Below are 19,270 nucleotides of genomic sequence, written 5' to 3' on the forward strand. Positions count from 1 at the left end.
GGACCTCTTCTGTGCTTTCTGTCTGAATGCAATCCATATCTGTTTTCTTTTCACAGGAGAAAGAAAGGCAAAGCAGCTTGAGACCTCGGACAACTTAAAATCCACTTCAGTGTAAAAGTCTCAAGATTGCTAACTTTCTTCAGAGATAGAGGAAAACAGAGAATTTAAGTGGCTATAATACTGAGACTTGGCTGTGTTTTAGGAACTACCACCAACTGCCAAATGAATTCACCATGGCTTGCTCTCCAAGGCCTTCCCTTCCTTTCTGTTTGTCACTCCCTCATTCTCCTGCTGTTTAGTTTTCCTATAACTCTGTTTTATCCTTCGGCATTACAAGAAGGATGGCCTCTAAAAAAGAAATAGAACTTTTTTGTGCACCAACATGCCACAGTGAACTATTAAGTAATAAAAAACACCTGTGCCCGGTCCTGTATCTGCTTGGGTTTTCTTTCCACTTCCATAGATAGTTCTGACATAAGAAAACTGAAAATTTAACAACGTAGTAGAAGTATCATCAAATGAGAGAATTCTTCAACATGTACCAATGGTACAGTAAGAAGGCAACAGCAACAGCTGGTTCTGCAAATGTTTAAAACTTCCATGGGGTGCCTGGGTGGCTCAGTCGGTTAAGTGTCCGACTTCAGTTCAGGTCATGATCTCACAGTTTGTGAGTTCGAGCCCCGCACTGGGCTCGGAGCCTGGAGCCTGCTTTGGATTCTGTGCCTCGCTCTCTCTGCCCATCCTCCCACTCATGCTCTGTGTCTCTCTGTCTTGAAAATAAACATTAGGGGCGCCTGGGTGGCGCAGTCAGTTAAGCGTCCGACTTCAGCCAGGTCACGATCTCGCGGTCCGTGAGTTCGAGCCCCGAGTCAGGCTCTGGGCTGATGGCTCGGAGCCTGGAGCCTGTTTCCGATTCTGTGTCTCCCTCTCTCTCTGCCCCTCCCCCGTTCATGCTCTGTCTCTCTCTGTCCCAAAAATAAATAAAAAACGTTGAAAAAAAAAATTAAAAAAAAAAAAAAAAAGAAAATAAACATTAAAAAATTTAAACAAGGGGCGCCCGGGTGGCTCCATCGGTTAAGCGTCCGACTTCGGCTCAGGTCATGATCTCGCGGTTCGTGGGTTCGAGCCCTGCGTCGGGCTCTGTGCTGACAGCTCAGAGCCTGGAGCCTGTTTTAGATTCTGTGTCTCCCTCTCTCTCTCTGCCCCTCCCCAACTCGTGCTCTCTCTCCCTCTGTCTCAAAAATAAATAAACATTAAAAAAATTTTTTTTAATTAAAAAAAAAAAAAAAAAAAAAAGCTTCCTATGGGCTATTAGTTTGTAAGGATCCTACTTCAAAAACATCAAAAGCTTTGAAATCTTAGTTTCTGGATCAATTTCACCCGAGATGGCATCAGCTCGTCTCATAGTATTTTCTTCAGTTTTGTATCCTTGGCATCTAGCACGGTGCCTAACAGGTAGCAAGTGCTCAAAATATGTTTCCTGAGTCAAGTTGCCAGTGACGTGGTAGAATCTGTCAACGAAGGCAACTGAGGTAGATTTTCTATGCCAACACCAACCAAAGAGCCTGTGGGAACAACAGGCCACAGTGGTACTCCAATTCACACAAGAATGTTCTAATCTTCGGAGCTCCTGGGATGCATGCACTTAGTGTCTTCACCTTGTAAAATGAAGACCGCTTCCTTCAAGGTTTGAAACGCTGAAATCTATTAACAAACCAGAAAAAGGTCTAGTCGCTCACTATTTTTTCAGCTTCAGAGAAAACCATGGCTTTCAGCACTGTTACATACTTCCAGTGAAAACTTTTACCCCATCCATAAATTCAGGGGTGGAGCTCAGAGAGCCTGATATCTTGGGGAACACCCTGGAGATAAAAAGCCCTAACCACTAACTAACCATCATACCATGGAGATGTTACTCAGCCTCTCTACGTCTTCATCTGCAGAAAGGTAATTATAACAAAAAGCTCCCCTACCTAAATTTAAGGTTTATGTGAAAAGCTAATAAAATAATATATATGAAAAGCCAATTTAAATATTATAGAGGTTAACCACACAAGTCTGGGTTCTGATGGATCTGGCTTTAATCCTGGTTTCGCCACTTACTCTTGGCAAAACCCTGAGTGAGTTACTAACACTCTCCGAGCCTCTGTTTCCCCGAATAATGGGAGTAACCCACAACAGAAGTCAACTACCATCTCTGCTCACCCCCGCCACCCAACATGAACAATTCTCCCAAACTTGGAGAGGTCCAAAAGGAAAACAAAATAGAAACAAAGAAACCCACATAAAACCAGAGAAGCCCGTGTCCACAATTTAGAAAAACCAACAAAGCCAACCCTAAGAAAAGGCACCCAGATATGTAAATTCCTGGAGATGCCCAAAATATTTAGAGTGTATCACAGAACGCTCTGTGTACAGAGCAAAAGGCACTGTCCTGTCTTCACTTTTATTTATTTATTTTTTTAATTTTTTTTTTTTAACATTTATTTATTTTTGAGACAGAGAGAGACAGAGCATGAACGGGGGAGGGTCAGAGAGAGAGGGAGACACAGAATCGGAAGCAGGCTCCAGGCTCTGAGCCATCAGCCCAGAGCCCAACGCGGGGCTCGAACCCGCGGACCGCGAGATCGTGACCTGAGCTGAAGTCCGACGCTTAACCGACTGAGCCACCCAGGCGCCCCCTGTCTTCACTTTTAAACAAGGCGATTGGTAATAAAGGCCCAAAAATGTGCATCTCTAAGTGGGAATCTGTGCTCCTCCCCAATCTATCTGTTTCCATCCACTTCTGCTGTCTCATGACACGTCTTCACGGATTCAGCATTGCCCCCACCCCAGAACCTCTGAGGCTCAACTGTAAATAAAGTAAAAAAGCTGTGCATAATCAGTCTTTATACAGCAAAATTGAAAATGTCTCTCTTTGAAGAATTACAAAGCTTTCTGTCTGAAACCTCTGACCTTTCTAGAGAAATCAGAGTCACTGTAGTTTAAAAATGTAGGTGGTAAAAGTACAAAGGATTACATTTATCCATTTTGCATGTTTGCCATCTTTTCTGAGATGAGGAGCAAATATCTTTAGAACAATTAGTTCTTCAACCCTAACATTTCAGGCTGTCATATCCTCATTCTCCAAAGAACTGTATACATCCTGGCCCCGATGAGATGGCACTTTTCTGTTAATTACTTCTCCCACTTTATTTTACGGAAAATCTAAAAGCACACGAATTCCAGAACCTTTCTTGAAAATAAGACTTTTGTCCATACAGTGAATGCACCAAGAAAGTAATTTTAAAAATCATTTGATTGTTATTTAAAACCTCTGTAATTCTTGACTGGGTAGGGAGGAGGAGGGACTTCCAAAAGTACATCTAACAGGAAAAAAAAAAAAAGAAAGAATTCTTAATAAAAGTCCTTGTCACATACTAAGAGCCCATACAATAAAAGTACTGCAATGACTATCTTTCCCTGACAGGAACATACAACAATAGTTATGCTGTTGAGCAGCATCAAGTTACAAAGACTTCATTCTCAGAAGTTACTTGAAACTACTCTCCAAAAAGAGAACCTCCACCATTTAAAAGAAGGGGAGGAAAAGCCAACTAAATGAATCAGAGACGCTAGTAACCTACTAACTTTTTATACAATATGCGTCCGTGCGAAAATCTTGCTATGGTCACACAAAGATACCGAGCGGCTTTTGCCAAATTCTTATCCAGAACCCTTGCTTGACCTTAAGCGTTTGTAACCCACTCATCTTTAACTCCCAATTACTTAATGCTAAAATTATGTTCTCAGATCTACGTTGGTTTCCATCAACATCTTTAAGATCTAATACTGTTTACAAATTGTGTTCAGCATAAAAGATATTTATGATTTTCACTGCTAATCTGCCATGGTGTCTGAGCCCATACAGCTCTGTTGAATAGGATGCTTACAAAGGTTTACATGCAGATACATAGTATCTTAATTACTCATTCTATAGTGAGCTCTTTAAGCATCTCCATTCCTCACTCATTTGGAATGTTTAAAAATGCCACGGAGAAGGGCTTGATGTCATCTAAACACTGAAATCCATCTGTCTATGGCCCTCTTTTGACTTTACTCCTTCTGCAGCCAAATTTTTCACAAAAGTTGATGAGAATTTGTCAACCTAAGGACTTGTAATGTCAGCTCCTTTGAAAGGCAATGGAATATTTGAAAGTGACAATGATGGGATCCTGCATGTAGAATATTCACTGCATGTAGGAGTTTAAAATTAAATAATCCCTTTAAGATTAAAATACGCAGAATTCGAGATGCTTCCAATAGGGGAAGAGGCAGGCACATAACAGCAGAGACAGTTCTGAGTTCCCCGTAGTAAATAATATGTCCCTAATTTTGAAAATTAAATAATTGATATAGTAGCACAAGTTCCTATTATCCACTGACAAATAAATAGCTTTCCATACCAAGAATTACCACTCAGATCAAGCTATAAAACTCACCACAGATACATCTTCCCCAACAGCATGAACATGTTGCACTATCCAATCATGGGCTGGCAAAATTACAAAAGGAAATAAAATCACCCAAACCATAGCAACAAAGACAACAGCCTGACAATGGCAGATGCTAAACAGACATACATACAAATTTTGAAATTGTATTCGTTTTTAAAGATACGTCTTATTGTTACTTTTGTTTCACCTCACATTTTTAACCTACGAAAATAGCCATTAAAATATTTATCTGAATATATATGCTCTGAAAACTATTTGGTCTGGAAACTCATAGGTTATTGGGACCACCATAAACACTCATCAGAGACATCAAAAGGGATGCAGTATGGGACAATGGGGTGTGAGTCCTATTTTTTTATTCCAATCCTCTTGTTTCCAATTTATACTTTTACTCATGCACTTCAGTTTTCTCTTTCTGGCATAACTGACAGTGACTCCGAACAACCCTAACTTTTAATTTATTAGCATTTCTAAAAAAGCAACTTAAAAAGAAAGCTACATTTCTATTTTATTCAATATAAATTCAGTTCAGCAGCTTATTTTTTAAATAAACCCTAGAAGAATTAATAGACATATAATGAATGTAGTATAAATTATAATTACTGGTCTTTTTTTCTATTTACAATTAGAAAATTCATGTTGAATGGGGCTTTGAATTTTTACACTGAGGTCATTAAGAATTAATCTTGCTTAAGTTTAAAGATATGAAAATAAGGGTATTAAATATATCCATCAATTAATCAGTCATTTAAGGGCAGTAAGATGAACCTTGTTCCTATTTTCATTTTTTCTTTCTCTTTAATATTAAAAAACAATTTTAACAAATAAAACTCAATGTTTGCTTTTTTTTAAATAATGATACACGAGGCCGTAATCAAAGGATCTGTTTAGAGTAATGTAAATTTAAATTTTTTTATCTAATCATGAAGAGAAGTTAGAAATATACCTTTTGTGCACATAAGAAAATATGTACAAATTTTACCTCGTAAAATATTACGTGCAATTCTAATTTTTAAACTAATGCTTGCTTTAATTCTCAGTGGCTTCCCAAAACACCTAGAACCAATTCATCTATCTTAGAAAAAGGGGGGGAGGGGATCTTAAACCTGTTATAGTGCTTGTATTCACTGAACTTCAACATTCTTTTTTTTTTTTTCCAATATATGAAATTTATTGTCAAATTGGTTTCCATACAACACCCAGTGCTCATCCCAAAAGGTGCCCTCCTCAATACCCATCCCCCACCCTCCACTCCCTCCCACCCCCCTGAACTTCAACATTCTAAAAACAAGAAAGAACAAGTCACTCCAGACTTTGGACCCCAACACTGACAAAAGCATAAGAACATTTTCTCCCTCTCTTAGCCAAGTATGGGCTCATTCTGTGCCTCAGAACTGGACTCCACAGTTAAAACGTCTCCATGGGAAGGGTCTGGATTTTGACTTTTTTCTTTCCCTCTGATTCAAGGTAGGTGTGGGATACCATTTAAATGACACCCAACCCCCACACGACAGGATAAGAGAGAGGGATACAGAGTGGATCTTAACTGTAAGTGAAAGAGAAGTGGGTTTGGAATCAGAAGGCCTCGGTTTCAATCTTACTATACACATGTCACTTGGACACTCTGAAACTTTATTTTTGCCTGCACAAATGAAGAACACATATTTATTTACAATATTGCCATGAATTTTTTAAGAAAAGAATAAGAAAGGAAGAGAGAGAGAGAGAAAAAAAAGAAAACTACCATGTATGGCAAAACTCAGGAAAATGCTTGCCGCAAAACAGACAACTCAATAAAAGTTCACCTTCCTGCCTTCCTTTCTTCCCCCATGTCCTTTTCTTTACTTTCAATTGATCTAGGTCCAAAATATTTACCACTAGGAAAGCGTGTGAAAGACATGAAGAGAAGTAAGTTTAAAGGTCTCAAAGAACACTGAAGCTTTTCTACTTCAATCTCTAGCTATTATCATTGCCCTGATCATTTCTAGGTTTGGGATTAGCAATATATTATGCTTTAAGGAAGACCAACACAGGCCAAGGTACGTATCAAGAAAAAGAGAACTTTTGTCTCTTAATTTTGTCTTATTTAGTTGTTTTTGCAAACAGAACGGCAAAAATATCCTCTCCACGTGGTTGTCACAATTTGTCAACTGCGGACTTCTTTCCCTGCCTCACAAGCCATGTTTATTTAACTAGAATATTCATAGGAAGGCTAGTGCTGTTATCAGAGAAAATATACTTTGACACTGTGAAATGATCGTAAGGACACATGAAGTGTCGTTTGCTAATATTCTGGGAAAGACCTAGGGTAAAAGTTGTCTCTGTCTTGGCAGCAGCTAGACAATTCTGCTAAGTTCAGAGGGACTCTCAAGTTTAGATCAATAATCTGTATCTTACAGTTGCCTACACAACAGCCAAAATTTTGATAACACTGTAAGTTATCACTTTAAAAAGCAAGATGGTAATAATCGTAAACATCTCAACAGTCCCTTTCCCAAGTTTATGCATGTCACAGTGTCCCTTATGGGACCCTTCAAAAGATAAAAAGAATTTTCGCAAAACTTTTCTTTTCTAAAATTTTGAATAGGAACTCCGAAAGCCCCAAACACTCTCTGAGTCTGAAACAAATGGTGCCAAAACACGCACGCAGGGGGACGGATTATAAAATTCTCCACTTGATACCTAGGTGCTTGGGATCCTTTTACAGTCACTACTTAAACCAAAACACTTTGAGAGCATCTCCATTTGTGATTAAATTCAGTTTTGTGTTTCTTCACAAAGCATGCCAGTTCATTCATTCTCTTCCTCCTCCACCTGACTTCTTCCTTCCCCTTACCCCACACCTCCCACCTCGCAAGGATGTAGAGTTTATAATATATTTAAAAACAAGATTTAACCTCTAAATAAAGATGGGGAAATTATTGCTGAGATGGTAACAAACTGGTGTTTGACATTCTCAGGGAATTCAATCTGTATTTCATGTTTTTGCTTCTATTCTAGCCTCAGAATTGCTTTCAATAATCTATATTAACATTTGCAAGCAATTAGAATGGTTGCTGCTTCTGTGCAAGTTTTTAAAAACTGACAGGCCATTCTGCATCCTGTGGAAGCAGCTTGAGGCCTTAACCAAGTGAAACACCCAGTCCTACTGTGTACAGCAGTGACCACAACAAAGGCTGTGGTTTCTCCCACACTAGCCCTAAATAGGTTTAAATTAATGCTATTCATCACTGGGTGGAAAAGAAGACAAGGCAAATCTAAGCCAGCAGCATTGGGAAATTTCTTACCAACATTCAAACCTCTTAGCCATAAATGAGCTGACCTCCGTTCATAAGTTTACTCTGAACAACCTTTCCTCCCTATTCCTATACCCTCTCTGCCTTTGAATTTCCATCTTTTTCACTACATTCTAGACAAAGGATATTGTTACTACCCTCAAGTTATGCAAACATTGAAGGACATAAAAGCCATATTTATCTCAAGTTTGTGGACTGTTGGTGCTGTTTCCTTTAAAGAATTAAAAGACAAAAAAATAAATGAAATTTTCTAAAACGGTGCATATACCAATAATTTGGAATGGATCAGTCAGCCACAAAATCTACCTTAAGTTTAGCTTAAGATTACGGTTAGAGTTTGAGACAGGGTGGTACTTACTCTTTTAATTTTAAACGTCACTGTATATTAGTCTTACTCCCTCTTTTTCTGAATACAGCTTATTATTCTAAATCCCAGAAACTAGCTGCACACCCTTCTACTAAGGAGTTTACTGAGGTACTGAAAAAGCGTAATTACATAATGCGTCGTCCTAAACTTGAACATAAATACACACATACACATGTATGCCTGCTAACAAAATATACTGAACGTATTTTAGATATGCAATACTGATGCAAACTAATGCAGTAAGTCACCTAAAAATTAAGCAATTACCGTAACTAATTCAGCATAAAATTATAAACTATAACAATCTAACATTAGTCACTTAAAAATGTTTACAATCCTTATTCTATATGCTCTGCTAACCTTACACATATAGTTACAGTGTATTTAAAGTAACAGCTTTTTAAAAAAAGAAATCATTTGCAGTGCTCTAAAGAGCACTCTGTGTGCAGCCTGAATGTGCACACACATGCACACGAAGCACACACACGCTCATACACAGACACTCCCAATCTTACACCTGCTCTGAAGCAGTAGGAAGTGAATTCTCAATCTGTCAACATGACCATCTGGTCTATCTGCATATCACGGCTTTCTCTATTACTATATGAAGGAATGGCAATCATGAAGCCAAAATAAAACTAAAATGCACCTGAATGGGACTATCTCTCCCTTTGTTGATATGGAATAATACGTGGCACATCAGAATAAAACTGGCAGAATGTAAATAATTTAAAGGGAGCATTCACAACAGCATGATTAAATGAGCAATATGGTGCAAGTAATGTGGTCATCAGTAATACTGGCCGTACAGGTTTACAGAACAGGTACCAGACTTCCGACACACCGCAAACAGCTCTTTCAGTGAGTGACAGGACCGTTACTATTCCTGGTCCAAGCAAAACTAAGCAAAGGGAGCAGCAGGGCCAGCATGGAAGCAGCCAGTAGCTGCTGTACTAAAACAGTACTGTGCAAAATTGGTCACCTTCTACCTTAAAACTAACACTACTCGTGTTAGGACACTGGGACAAATTCAATTCGCTCTGTCACTGGCTAATCAACAATTACAGTAACTACCTGACAAATTTCGGTCATTTATTAGTCTTTCAAAGCAAATTTTAAGGCTACTAAAAATACTTCCAGTGTTAGGAAATTCCTCATCTGCAAAAAGTGAAGATGCTTATTGCAATTTAGCTTTGGGCCTTATGCTGCTCGAAAATTAGCAAAGGCCTTACTTAGTTGATTTAAATATAATTCTATTTATTTAATTTTACTTTTTAAATGTCTCCACACGGCTGCCTCAGAGCTTTCATTCCACCTCACAGCAGGTAATAGCTATCAAAAATAAATTGTGACACTATCATTCTATAGTTTAGATATAGCAACTCACCTCTATCTAAGAGAGGAGTCCTTAAGAAGTCGAACCTCCCAACAAAATTTAACGAACTCAACTGAGAATCTTTCTAGAATCTGATTACATTACCAGAAGTTATACAGACGCAGTTAAAAAAAAAAAAAAAAAAAAAAAAAAAAACTCTCCAGAAAGTTCTCGGTTGAGTGCCTACTAATGAACAAAGGTTAACTTTATCTAAAAGGTCAAATGCCTGGTGGCTAAGGTTATGACCTTAACAACTTAAATTGTGACCTTGCCACGTGCCGGGTATATTGTAGATTCTGATTCAGATCATCTGGTAAAGACTGGTCATAAATTAGCTTTACTGTTACACGCCCACAAAGAAAGCCATTTGCCACAATTCCATAATATCTCCAAGTTGTCATACGATACATATGGAAGGACAACTCAAATAAAGACCAAATTAAGGGCATAAAATGGTTTTACTCTTTTATACTTTTAACGAGATGAAATTCTCAGGCTTATGGAATCACTCCAATTTCATTACCCTTGTTACTGTTTATCAGCCACAAAATTCAGACAGTTCTAACACCACTGGATTTAGAGGGGAAAAAAATTGGAAGGTGGTTTATGTATTGTATTTTAGCATCTCAATCAGTCTTAGGAGAAATCACCTCCACTTTTAAAGAATGATTGATTCTGCACTAGCTTCCAGTATTTCTACGTGTGTTCTAAGATTTCAACTTCCTACCAATGAAAAGGCTGAGGCTTGAAGCAATAATTATTGTACAAGTTTTTAAAAGGGAAAAAAAATCTTATTTTGGGAGCTATGTAGTGGGGGAAATGGCATTTTGGAAGGAAAAAAAATCCAACATTTTAAGAGAGAGTGGGAAAAAAAATTTACTAAAGGTGAAAAGGCCACAATGGTTTTGGCATGTTTCTTGAAGCACGTTTCAGAGTCTCTGCCTCCTGCCAATACTGGCAAGTTCTCAAAACTTTTAAGGAGGTAAAAACATTGTTTAGTGTTTACAAATCTTCAGTATTATAACAGATGCTTGTCAAATCAGTTGTATGTAAGTTGACCGATCTACCTCGTATTTGTATTGGCAACTAGCTTCCCGTCCACAAATAACAGGTCTCTAAATCTCTTAAATCAAATTTGAACTATTGTCAGACAAAAGGCCCTTAATATTTTCTTCTGCAGCCGTCCTGTTGCGTGCACAGAGAAGCAGCCATTACTGCGCTCAGTGAAAGCCAATGGCCTAACACTTGGCTGCCATTCAGGCCTAACAGGGGATTCTGGGATACGTCAGGAAAACCAAACCGAGAGGTAGTCTGATCCACGTTGCTGTCAATAAATCTTTCATAAGCAATAGGGATGCTAACTCTCCTAAGCAACCTTCTACCTGTCACGTTACCCACATAATCCTTCAGGTATTGAGACAACCAGCCACCGTGTGAGCTCAAGGATTTGCAGGAACGGCACAGGAACAAATGGTCAACAACGAAGGAGAACACATATAATGGCAATCACTGGAGAGCCTGCGGCTCTTTAAATCTAAGGGAAAACGTTTGTATCTCACACTGAGAATGATTCTTCTTCTCACCCCGACAGAGGTCACTGGTACTTCACCTCCACGTACCTGGTAAGGAAGCGCAAGCCACGGTGTGTGTCACCTGTTGGTACCCTCGTTTCTCTATGCTGGCCAATTAAAGCACTGGCGACAATTTATAAATGATTGACTTTTCTAAATATCAAAAAGATTAACCCCAAGATCTTAAAGGGTGCTCCCTGAAAGCACCTGTAACACCCATCCTTTTTTTTTTTTTTTTCCGCACCTTGCCTTTCCCTGTCAGAATCTCCACTTATGTACGCAAATAAATTTCTTAAAAATTTAACTCTGCTTTTTCAATAGAGAGAACAAAGTAACAATAGGGTGAAAGGGGGATTAAGAAAAGGATACTTGTTCCTGTCTAGAGGTCATTGGAGAGGTGCTGCCTTTTCATTTTCACTACCCAGAACTGGCTAAAGCAACAGGCGCTTCTTACAATTAAGTACACATTCTCCAAAACCCAAATATTTGAAACACTTACAGATCACATCCTCTAAAATACTCATCTATCCCCTGCCAACAGAATGCAAATGATAATGTGACATGCTTGCAAAGTTAATTTCTCCAGTTTCTTATGTAAGGACAGATGGGTAACAAAAGTTCTCTTTCTAAAACATATATTGAGGAAAATAATAGAGAATAGGCTATCAGCTGACTTTAAAAAATAGCTCGCATTTTTAGAATTAAAAACATTCTGCAAAACAGTACAGTGTTGATCTTACAGGTAACACTTCTCTTCTTTGTGGGGAGAAAAACATGAATATATGAACCCCAAAAGAGCCTACTGGTAGGATTCCACAACCTTCTTTCTTTCATCTGGCTCAAGTAACTGCCATGAAGGTAAAATCCAGCAAGACCGATATGTACATATAAAAAGTCAACAAGTTACACAAGACCTGAGCTTTCACATAACACAATGAACCTTTTGTCTAAAACGAGGCAAAAGAAACAAAGTAAAAATGCATTCTTTCAGTCAGCCCTCAGTAGTTTTATCCTGAATGCTACTCTAGAATGGTATAACATACACAGGTAAAACATGCCTCGAAAACAGCCTTGAAACAATAAAGAATTTTATCACCAATCAAAGCAACTCACTCCATCAATGATCAATATCAATTTCTCAGCACATTCATGCACTACCCAGGTTGGTTACTTTTAAGATTAACCTTACCATCAATTGCATAAAGAGTTTGTTTGTTTTTCCTTCAGCTATCTTAGACAACAATGCGAATTCCTAAGTACAAAGCTACTAAAGTTTGCGTATTAATGTGATTCTTTTTCCTTCATAAATGATCAGCAATTTGACAGTAATCTTACCACATCTTCTTAATAAGCATGGGGTCCAAGAGGCCCCAGTAGGTTAAAAACACTCCCAGAAGATAAGCAACTAAAAATACTGCCTCACCACCAAACTCCGTGCTTTTCAACTAGATCACCTGCCATTCAAAATACCCCCTTTATGAGAAAGGTGTTATGAGGCTTCTCTCGCCCATCATCAAAAAACGTGGTTTAAACATACCACAGAACTACCAACACCTCTGACAACACTACTCGCCAAGAGAACTGAACTTGGGGAGAATCCTCTCAAAGCTACGCTTTTCCACCTGAGTGAAGATGTCCCCTCAGACACCGGGGCTTCTGGCTATTCTGACTTTGGTTCACCTTTGCAACCACACCTGTCTCTATGTATGTGGCCTGCCACTTGAAGGGGGCCCGAATGGCCCGGCACATACAGAGGTCAGCAGAAAAGAAACACACGAGAAAGCAGAACAACGTCTCACCATTGCACTTACCTGCTGCATGCACAAAGTATGCCAAATATAAATCGAGTTCCTTAACAGAAACCCCTATGTGATGGGGCTGCACACAGAGCCCTGGATTCGAGCACTGTGGGGACTTTACAAGGCGCTCACCATCAGTACTTTCGAGCGGAATACCTTTAAATAAAATCACCATAACGAGGTCCAACCTCCAGACTTTATCTGCCTGGCGAAGGCAGTCAATTCTTCGCATCTTGCCTTTCTGGTCTGGGTTGGAAAGAACACAACATGGAGGCTTTTTCCCTGTAACTGTAAGAACAAAATCCTCTCGGTACTCGGGGCGGATATCTTTCCGTAACTTGGCCAGAAGTCGAGATGCCCACTTCTGCTTGACCTCTGGTTTTTCACTTAGCAACTCATCCTTCACGGCTCTCTCTTCTTCTTTTGACATGCGCTTTTCATGTTTTTTGAAGTATTTTCGTTTTCGGGCCTGCAGGTTGAACCATGTGTAGGCGAAGGCTCGGACGTGGGGCAGAAGTGCTTCAATGAAAGGATGAAACTCATCCTAGAGAGATGAACAAAAACAAAAATATAACTACAATGGAGACAAAAGGAAACAACTTTTCTTCAGATGGTCATTTAAGAAAAAAAAAAACAACAACAAAAAAAACATGCTTATTTCACTTGAAAGTCGACTCAAGCATTACCTTACCAAAATTATACAGAGGATGCCTATAGGGAGTCTGAGGGGGAAACAAGAAAACTATCAGTATCATTTCTCACAATCTCGGCAAAAAAAATTGCTAAAAATCTTAAAATGTTTTGATATGTTCACCAAAGTGCACCAGGTTCTATTGCCAGGCTTAGGTCCCAAATCCTTTAGATAGTAAGTGAAGTTTATTGAAATGCTTATAACGATATATAATCTTAACCCTATTTCAAGAAAGGCATATCTAATTTTGCTCCAGCCTTGACCTCACTACTTGTAGTACAGCCAGGGCTCGGCCGCCAGATTGGCAAATCCTAAACATTTAGATGCCAGTCAATGTTTATGGAAGTCTAGGAGCAAAAAATCATCTCCACGATCAATGAAAACAAAGACTTTCCCTCTAAAAATATTGCCTGTAGACTCTAATCTGTTTCTCAGTCATTTTGGTAACATCTTAATTCCTTCTTAAGTATTACAGTTGCATATGATTTTTTTAGTCAAAAACTTAGAAAAATTTGGCGTCTACAAAAGAAGAGATGAATTTGATATTCTTCAGGCTGAAATAAAAGATCTATTTCCAAGACATACTTGCTGATACTGTGGGAATGAAACAAAAAGGAAGAAAAGGGGGGAGAAAAACAAAGAAAAGCGTACATGCCAAATAGTAAATAGAATGCGTCATTGTGACAACACGGTTGCAACTAAATACAGTTAATTTCGTGAAATGCCTTCAGGAATAATCGTCCCTAAAAAAAGAGAACCGTTATTTAATTTTTGAAAATAATATTTCAGGCTTTTTCTCACAAGGAAATAGAGAAGCTGGTACATTTAATGTTTACGAGACTCCAGGAAAACCCTGCACGGTTGCCTCTTAAAATGCAAGTAATTTGAAAATAAAATTCAATTTAAGATGTTCACATTTTTCTTACTGTCCTATGAAAATGTTTGATTCTTTTACTTGATGTTTTCTTAGGAAATATAAATACAAAATTAAAGAAAAATTAAACAGTAACCTCCACAAAGCTTTCTGAGTACATCTAACTTTTGATTAACCAACCCACACTGATCTTACATAACTTCTCTCCACCGCACAAACCCCCAAAAGAGAAATTATTTACTTTCAAATGAATGAGGATAAGAAAACCAAAGAGATATTTGATGACTTTTTAAAGAAGGGTGTAGAACAGACAAATATTATAAAATGCATTCTTTTTCAGTTTGTAATATCCATCTAAATATATACTTTGGAGGCACAAGTAACTGTAATGTCCAAAATATTATTACTATAAATTATTAATTTTTTAAATGTTCAAATGTAAATGGAGAGGTTAAAATTGGAAAAATATTTTGCCAATTTTCCAAGACTGTTAAAACATTATAAATTATAATCAATCATGTAAACACTAGACGACTATTTTTAAAGCAAGTACATAATAATGTAATACATAATAAATCATTTCACTAATTGACATTTATCTTTTTCTTCTATGAACCAATTCTAGGCTCTGCATTTCAAGTTTAGCTTTGAAAACTGCTTTTATTCAATAAAAATCCAAAAGAGAAGTCAGCTTTTATAACATATGTGCATTCTTTAAGTGGAGAGGAAACAGAGAAAAATACAAGAATTAGATTATCCTTTATCCATAAACATTTTTTAATTTCTGATGTCTGAGAATCTTTCTCACTGCCATACTTTAAAAGACAGAAATGGGGTGGGGGAGCATTTTTCAGGTCACGGTTTATAAGGTATACACCAAACCGCAAAGCATTTAAACATTACTAAATTCTGAGCTCATCCTTGAAATGCTCTAAAATACATAAAACTGGGGTTTGGAACAGTCCTTCACATTGGCTGATTTTCTTACATACACAGGACATGCTAGGGACCAAGGCTCTGTGGTATCATGCAAAGAACTCCTGGAGTCTGCCCTAACTACAAAGTGAGCTTTCACCAAAGGGAGGATTTCATTTTAAAATCTCAGCCCCATTTTACAAAGCAAAGCATAACTACACTCCAAACAATCCACATTTATGTTGAAATGTTATCTCACTCAAAAGGTTTATTAACGACAGTAAACATTTTTTCAAAAAGCATTCTGATATGGCATTTAAATGTTGGAAGAGACTCCTACTAGTAAGCTTCTCACAGAACTGTGAGCTGCGTTCATTCGTGTTCAAAAGGATTTTGCTTACCTGCCAACCAAATGCCTATCTATCTCATCATAAAAACCCTTAAATGAGGCCAACTATGTCAACTAATCGTTAAGAATAATCTAAGTCCCCAATTTTGCATCAAAAGTATTTACGACTTATTACTCCCCAAAGGTTTCAAGAATGTACCAATAAAAGTGTACACTATTTTGTATAACTTTACTCCCACTACCATTAAAGTGCTAGTTATCTTTCTCACCTCACGATCAGAAATATTCTAGATCATCGAGAGTAAAAACTATCGTTAACTTGTAGGTAATGTCAAGGCACAGCATAAATTAATTTTGAAAAAAGAGTATGCCCCTACAAATCATGTTGCTGCACATACTGCCATACGCTATGTAATATTCCAAAACAGTCAAGAGAAAATAAAGAATATGGTACATATGTACTCAGTGAGAAAGTCAGAGGCCACCAATGAAAACAAACCTGAAAACCTGTTTCAAAAGCGATATGACTTGGAATCAGCATCTTAAACGTTGATCTGTTTGTAAGTAAGCCAAGTTTAAGAACCACTGAGTGCTGATATTTCTGGAACTACTTTTTAAAGGTTCACCTTTAAATTTCTACTGGGTTATATCATTCCATGGCCAGGTAAAGGATGGTTACGATATGCTTTAAAATAAGATGTCTGACATTTTCTTCATAAAGTTTTAAAAATTGCACACACATACATGGAGTTCATTCTTTCATTTAGAGTACTTTTATCACTGTGCTGACTGGACTTTCTTTAATGACCAATAAACTACCTAAGTTTGTCTTTCTAAAACTGGCTCTAGAGCTTTGTAGGTGTTCCAGCAAGTTGAATAAAACTGTAAATCAATTTTTTAAAGAAGACCTCAAAATCTATGGCTCTCATTCACTATTTAGTGTACCTCTGCTTCACAAACTGTTACACTAAGTGTTTCCTTTAGCGGTGTTTCCAGAAGAAGGCCTAGTGAATGTATCCATCACACTGCCAAATATGTTTAAAAAACAAAGCAAAACAAAACAAAACTTTCTTAATGTGATAATAGCTCATGAGCCAAGAGAATCCAGCTTTGTCAAATACCTGACTCTGCCCTGGGCCTGCACAGAGACACAGGTATTCTCACATATGCACCAACCCCAAATATAAATGTATCTTTTGAGAGCTCACTTGAGAAGAGGCTCATGGGTCTGCTCAGGTCATTCCCCACTCTTGCAGCACCCTGGTATTGTCTACACATTCTCTGGGTGGCAAACTTTGGCCAGCAAGAACTTGAGGCTTCGTACTCAGCGTTTTCACTAAAGTCATAACTCACTCAAATTCTCTGACACTTTGCATCTTATCCATATGCAATTGTGAACCTTGCCAGAAGTGGTTGGAAAAGTTTCCTTCCTAATTCCACCAGTTCCCAAAATAGGAACTTTGGAAGTTTGGTAGGGAAAAATAAAAAACTTTTACAATAACTACAAGCAACTGCTACCCATTACTAAGGCTAGGCCTAAATCCCAAACAGACCATTTCAACATAAAAGATGCATTTTTAAGAGTCTTCCGAGATCAAATAGCCGGTATGATTACTGTTCGATATTGGAATAAGAAAGGATGTCATATGAAAAATAAATCCAGAATCTAGAAAGGAAAAGAAAAAAATTATTGACACTTTTTTAGCCTTTCATCAAGTATTCCAGTTAAACCGTTATCTCCTGCTAAATGAAAGCAATAAGTGGTAGCAGGTTTTTTAAGGGAGTGGTAAATAAACATTTTATATGAAGCATACAACTTCACGTAGGTGATTAATGGTCAGATTGCAATGTACCAAAACAGCATGAAAGCTCACACTTTTTTTCCAAAAAAAAAAAATGTTTTTAGCGCAAAATCACTTTGACTTCATGCCTTTTACTCAAAGAAAATAAATAATATATTCAAAAGGGTCCAGATTTGGAGCCGTGAAGTAGCAATATTTTGCCTAGGGGTGGTGCAGACAAGAGAGGGATGAAAAGGGAGGGCATGGGAAGGAGGGGCGGGGGGCGAGAGAGACCCACGCTCCGAGTAGAGTCAGCAGAGTCGGAGGGGAAAAGTTGCCCCCGTCCTGCGCGCGGAGCTGCCCGAGTCGCGCGGTGGCGGGAGGCGGCGGGGGGGGGGGGGGTTGGGGGAGCCGCGTCCGGCCCGGGTTGCTGCTCGGGCTCGCGGCCCAGAGCCCAACTCCGCCCGGCGCTCCCCAGCCCGCGCGGCCCCGCGGCCTCCGCCGCTCGCCGCCCTGCGCAGCGTGGGCTCGTCCCGGCACCGAAACTTTCACTCGGGAAAGCGAGCGGGCGCCGAGCTGCGAGGACGCAGGCTCCACCCGGCCGGCGCTGGGGGACGCGCGTCCACGCAGCCCCGCTCCGCCGAGCTCAGGGGCCGGCTCGCCGCCGCCCGCCCGCCCGCGTCCGAGGGGCGCTGTCCCGGCCGGGGCCCGGGACGCCGGCCCGCGTCCCTCCCGCGGCCGGACCCCAAAGGCTGACAAACAATAAACAAAAGTAAGAGTTTGGGGAGGCTGCCGCGGCGCGGGCTCCGCGCGCGGGCCGTGGGCGCAGAGGCGCGAGTTCTCCCGCACCCGGGGGTTTCGGTTGCCCCGAGCGTGCGGGGCGTGCGGTGGGCTCCGTCGGCGGCCCCCTCCCCGGGCGCCGCGGAACTACAGAAACCGGCCTGCCGGCTGCAGAAACGCTGAGTCCAGATTTCAGCGTGTCATGGGCTGCAACCCCGCCGAAACACGTGCGGGGCGTCCGAAAACACCGCCGTTCCGCAGTCAATCGCCCCGATATTAATTAACGCATTAATAAGAGGGCGCCATTAGCCATGTGCCCACACAAATGGCCGTGCAAGAGGAATGCACCCGCATGGAAACAAAGTTACTTTCTTAAAGCTGTATTTCTCCCCCCCCCCCTCCACGAGCACACGCGCACATACACACAGAAACACGCGCAGACACGGGCACACACCAACACACATTCCCCGGGCCCGGCCGGCGCGACGGTCCCCGGCACCCCGTGCCCAGCCCCAGGTCTGCCCCCGCAACCCCGGCCCCCCGCCCCCCATCCCGCCGCATCCAAACAGCTGCTTACCTGGGTGAGACAGAGCGGAGAATACATAACTGCCGGGCGGTGGGGTGTGCGTGTGCGTCTGGGTGTGCGGTTTGGAGGTGTGCGTGAGTGCGGGTGAGAAAGGAGAAAGAGGGAGAGAGGAAGAGAGAGAGAGAGAAGGGGGGAGAAAAAAAATCAAGCCTGCTTCTTGCGTTCACATTTCCAACTCGGCTCAACTGCAGCCAGCCAGCCAGCGCGATTGCCGCTCCATGAGCTGAACTTTAACCCCGCCTAGAGTTTCCCTACACTCCACTATACATGTCTACTGTACGCGGGCGTTAAAGGCATAGCGCACCCTTTCCCGCTCCCGCGCCCGCCCGGCCGGGTGCCCGCGAGCTGCCCGCGCGCCCGCCTCCGCCTCCGCTCTGCACCGCACCGCAC

The 19,270-nt window shown here is 40.3% G+C and overlaps 1 protein-coding gene across 15 annotated transcripts in view; it reads right to left on the reverse strand.

Annotated features, from left to right (window-relative positions):
- NFIA (nuclear factor I A) overlaps positions 1 to 19,270 on the reverse strand; it is a 373,386-nt gene that overhangs the window by 348,667 nt on the left and 5,449 nt on the right. For 14 of the 15 annotated variants that reach the window (XR_007455025.1, XR_007455027.1, XR_007455026.1 and 11 more), the window contains exons 1-2: positions 18,872 to 19,264; positions 12,917 to 13,448 (exon numbers count right to left, since the gene is read on the reverse strand). Coding sequence is in view for 9 of the 15 variants with exons in the window: in XM_049618572.1 (XP_049474529.1) it covers positions 12,917 to 13,448; positions 18,872 to 18,898 (559 nt within the window). In the remaining 6 variants the exon portion in view is untranslated. Of the gene's footprint in view, positions 1 to 12,916; positions 13,449 to 18,871; positions 19,265 to 19,270 lie in introns of those variants that run through there. The other variant, XM_049618567.1, reaches the window with a different exon arrangement.

The sequence above is a fragment of the Panthera uncia genome (genome assembly GCF_023721935.1).
Source record: "Panthera uncia isolate 11264 chromosome C1 unlocalized genomic scaffold, Puncia_PCG_1.0 HiC_scaffold_4, whole genome shotgun sequence".
NCBI lineage: Eukaryota > Metazoa > Chordata > Mammalia > Carnivora > Felidae > Panthera > Panthera uncia.